The 4219-nt window shown below is 62.0% G+C and overlaps 1 protein-coding gene across 1 annotated transcript in view; it reads right to left on the bottom strand.

The window, feature by feature from the left end:
- Positions 1-4219, bottom strand: part of KSR2 (kinase suppressor of ras 2) — a 68875-nt gene that overhangs the window by 55765 nt on the left and 8891 nt on the right. The window contains exon 3 of the mRNA XM_085326105.1: positions 787-1520. Coding sequence (XP_085182231.1) covers positions 787-1520 — 734 coding nt within the window. The remainder of the gene's footprint in view (positions 1-786; positions 1521-4219) is intronic.

The following is a 4219-nucleotide window of genomic DNA, read 5'->3' as shown; positions in this document are numbered from 1 at the left end:
AAGCAGTCCCAGCATCAGAGGTAGCAGGGAAGGAGGCCAAAGAGCCTTCTGCGAACAGCATCGGGCAGGAGGAGACGCTCGGGGAGGTCCTTAGGAAGGGTCTGTAGAACACTCGGGGCTCGCGTTTTGGCTGAAAGATGGCACTTCCCATCTTCCGCTCGCGCACACTCACGYCAACATCCAGCCCTTACGGCAGGGCCGGGCACCATCGTCCCCACGCTGCAGCTGCGAAATGAGCTGCCTCCAGCGTCTCAGCACCCCGGGTGCCCCCAGGGACGCCGCGGGATGGGGGGGGCTTTGCAGAGCTGCGATCCTGGGCTCGCTGCTGTTGCCTACCAGCTCTCCCGCACCGAGACGCAGAGCCTCTCCGGGCTCAGCCCGCGGCACCGTAACCAGCCTGGCATCTCCCTGCTCCCAGAGAGGGAGCTCGAGCGCTAACGCGGCTCCCTGCAGACCTGATGCCCGGACCGGATACTGCCTGCACCATTCCCGCTCTGCGGAGTCCTGTCGGCTCGAACCTCAGACCTGCCTTTCTGAGGGCATCTAAACCAGACCACCGACACTTTGCATGCCATTCAGGCTGCAAAGGGGCTGGAGGAGACACAGAGAGCCCAAAGTACCCCGAGAGGGACCTTCCGGACGTCTCCGCCCAGGGACCTCCTCGGACTCATTCCCTGCAACCCCAGTATTTTAGGAGCCAAGGCACCTCTGCAAAGGATCTCCCAGCCCCGCGATGGCGCTCAGCGCCGAGCGGCTCGCCCWGCCCCGCTGGCGGCACCCGCTTACTTGGGGGTGTGCGCCTCGTCCACGCGGTGGCCCAGCTGGAACTCGTGCGACTTGCTGCGGTGCAGCGCCGTGAAGCCGGGCAGGAGGTGGATGAGCTTGCGAGACGACGGCGGCGGCGTTCCCGGCGGCTTCAGCTTGTTGCGCCGCCTCACCGGCGGCGTGCCCGGCGGCGTCATGGTGGTGACGATGTTGGGCGTCCGCGGCGGGGTGTGAAGCGCGTGCCGCTGCCGCGGGGACGGCGGCAGGGAGCGGTGGCCGGACTCCACCGGCGGGCACAGCCCCGGGTGGCCCTCCACGGTGAGCCGGTCCACGTGGGTGTAGACGGGGCCGTGGGCCGAGCCCGCGTGGCAGTAGTGCTGCCCGCACTTGGCCGGCACCTTGGGGCTTGGTGCGAGGTGCGTCCTGAGCCACGGCACGGGCTCCGGCTGGCACACGGGGTTGTTTTCCTTCCCCGTTTCCGGCGTCGGCCACTGGATGGTCCAGTCCTGCTTGGAGAGGCTGCCTCCTGCAATGAGACACACGGACAYGGCCATGCAGCAAGGTGCGAGGCCGCGGCACCCACCGCCACCCCGGGCTGCACCCCAGCTCATCGGGGCTCCAAACGCGCCGGTGCCACAGAGCCCCCGACCAGGACAGCTCTGTTCCTGCCCCAGCCCCAAGCCGAGCTGAAGGCAGGGCTCTGAGCAGGAGACACCCAGCCCGCGCTGCAGCCAGCACCTGAAGCCTCTGCGTGTCTGAGGACATGGGAGCAGAGGGAGGGGTCACTCCAACAACCCAGCTGAGCCCCATTGCCTCCAACCCAACCACTCAGYGAGACCTATCACCTCCAACACGCCAGCACCCAACTGCCCAGGCAAGACTTATCTCCAATGAGCCTGCACCCATCACCCCAGTGAGACCTACCACCTTCAACCCAACCATCCCRGTGAGACCTGTCACCTCTGCTGGGCCAGCACCCAACCGCCCAGGTAAGACCTAACTACCTCTGATGGGCTTGCACACAACCACCCAGGTGAGACCCAACCACCTCCGACCACCTGCCCCAGTCTCCCCTTCCCCTCCTTCTGCAGGGTGCAGAAATGGAGAAAGCAAAGGACAAGAGGAGCTGCACTTAATTATCAGTCCCCACCAGCACGCAGACGAGTAAAGGCCTGTCTGGGCTGACTTCAGAGTGCCGGGATGATGGACGGGACTCGAGATCTTGTCACCTGCTTCTTTTGATCGTCTCCTCTAACRAAACTTGCATAAAAATATAATAAAATATAATCTCTTTGTTTTAAAAAAGCTCCTTCCGCCCAGCTCTGCTCGATTATTAATTGCCTGTCCTGTTATCTATTCACCCTTTTCAAGGGAAASGTTTTACTTCAAACTCTCTCTCGTGGAAAAAAAAGATATATGTATATATAGGGATTTTGAAATGAGATGTTTCTGATTTGATTAAAAAAACTCTGGTGGGAAAAGGGGAAGAAATATTTTCTGGAGTGGTTCTCCAAAAGCAGAAGGAAATAAAGCCCTGCCAAAGAGGGAGGGGGCCGTGGGAGGGCCGCGCTGGCCGAGGGGCGCGGGCGGGACCCGGGGCAGCTCGGCGGCAGCGGCCGATCCGCAGGCGCCCGCCGCCGGGCGCAGGGAGCTGTCTCGGTCGCTCCTCCAGCCGCCGGCGCGAGCGGCGAGCGAAGCAGGGCGACGGTTTAGGGAAAGGGTAAGGGAGCCGGAACAGCTTGGATCAAAAACGCCGCGGAGAAATATATATATATTTTTTTCTGCCTGATTTGGCTTCCCAAAACGACCCTCGCCGCTTTGCGCGGGCAGCCTGCACCGCCGCCAGACGGACGCGTCCTCCTGCGGCGATCGCCCGCCGCCGCGCGCCCGGCGAGCTGCGCGAATCGGCGCGCGCGGCGTGCGGATCAGCGAGCCCCCATTGGCCGGCCCTCGCGCATAGATTTGCATAACTTAAAACTGCCCGGATGCTGCAGCGGCGCCGCGCCGCCCCGCCGGCGGGAATCGTTCCCGGAGCCGCCCGGGGGCCCTTTCGGCCCGGCGGCACCTTCCCGACCGGCGCGGGCGAGCAAAGATAACCCCGTTATTCGGGTGGCGGGCGCGTCGGGGCCGAAAACGCCGCGGGGMGGCTCGGGAAGCCCATTTTCAACCCGGTCGCTTATCCACACGTAACGCGCCGCAGGTACCAGCCCCTCCAGAGATACGGTTAAATGCATTTTTTCAAGCAAAAAAAAAATATATATAATAATAATCATCATCCCTGAGCCCTAATTTCTGCTAATTGCTTCCGGGTCGGTTTCCTCGCCTCAAGCCTCGCCTGCCCGCTTTTCCTCAGCCTCTCGAAGCCGCGGCAGTCCCGCCGGCGAGCCGGGGACGGGGGGGGAGCGCCGAGGCTTGCGGTCCCGCGCAGCCTCCTCTCGCCCTGCCCGACCCCGGCACCCGCTCGCCGTCGCCCRCGGCCCCTCCGGGGGCTCATAAATATGCAGCGACGGATCATTTTTCTCCCCTTAGACAGTTAATAACCTCCGTGCGTAACTCGCTAGTCACACGCCATCAACTCCTCAATCCACAGTGGCACTAGGCGGCTCTTACTTAATATTAAATTAAACCTGTTTGGAGTTCAAAACCGAAGCCTCGGCTGCTAATAAAATACTGCCTCCGAGTATAAGGTTTCACAGCTGCCRCGGAGGAAAATCCAATACAGACCCGTTAACGCAATAAAGCGGCGTTTTAATACGGGGTTTGCAGTGTATTTGATAAAGCGACGTGCTTTCRGTTTGGGAGCTTTCCGGGCCGAGAGCAGCTTCTTCCGCGGTCTCGCCTGCCTTAGACCCCAAGGACGCAGCCTGCATCTCCCCTTCGCCCCCGGATTAAGATAAACCACTATTTTTTTTAAAGGGGGAGGAAAGGCATCGCCGCCCCGAGCGTTGCTCCTTTGGAGCCGCCCGCCGCGATCCCGGCCCGACTCCCCCAAAGGCGGCCTCGTCCCCCCCTTATCGCAGCCCCTGCCGGTAAAAACCGTCGTGCTTTCGGCAAAAAGCAGCAAGCYGCTTTCGCCCTCCCTCCGCCAGCCCCGGAGGGCTGCGCTGGGGAACTGGGTGCCTCTAACTAATGACTCAAATGGAGTTAAGGCCGTACCTCATTCCAGCTTTATTAATACCGATTTTGGCTTCTAGAAATCGGCCGCTATTGCATAAAGCGCGTGAGGTTTTGAAGAGGCAGCAACTTGTTCACTAAGGGTATTTAAAGACTAGGAATATCTCCGTTAAAGGGGGAAAAAAAAGCGGCAGCGAGCCCAGGCGATGCCGGAGCCGTGGCGCGGCCGAGCGCYGACGTCCCCTCCCGTCGCTTCCCGGCGGCGGCGGGCCGGGGCGCCGCGAGGCCCGGGGTGCACCCGGCCGCGCTCCGGCTCCGGCTCCCGCTCCGGCTCCCGCTC

Source organism: Rhea americana, unplaced genomic scaffold, assembly GCF_003343005.1.
Source record: "Rhea americana isolate MKP2758 unplaced genomic scaffold, rheAme1 scaffold_128, whole genome shotgun sequence".
Classification (NCBI taxonomy): Eukaryota; Metazoa; Chordata; class Aves; order Rheiformes; family Rheidae; genus Rhea; species Rhea americana.
This window is presented reverse-complemented; position numbering and strand designations above follow the sequence as displayed.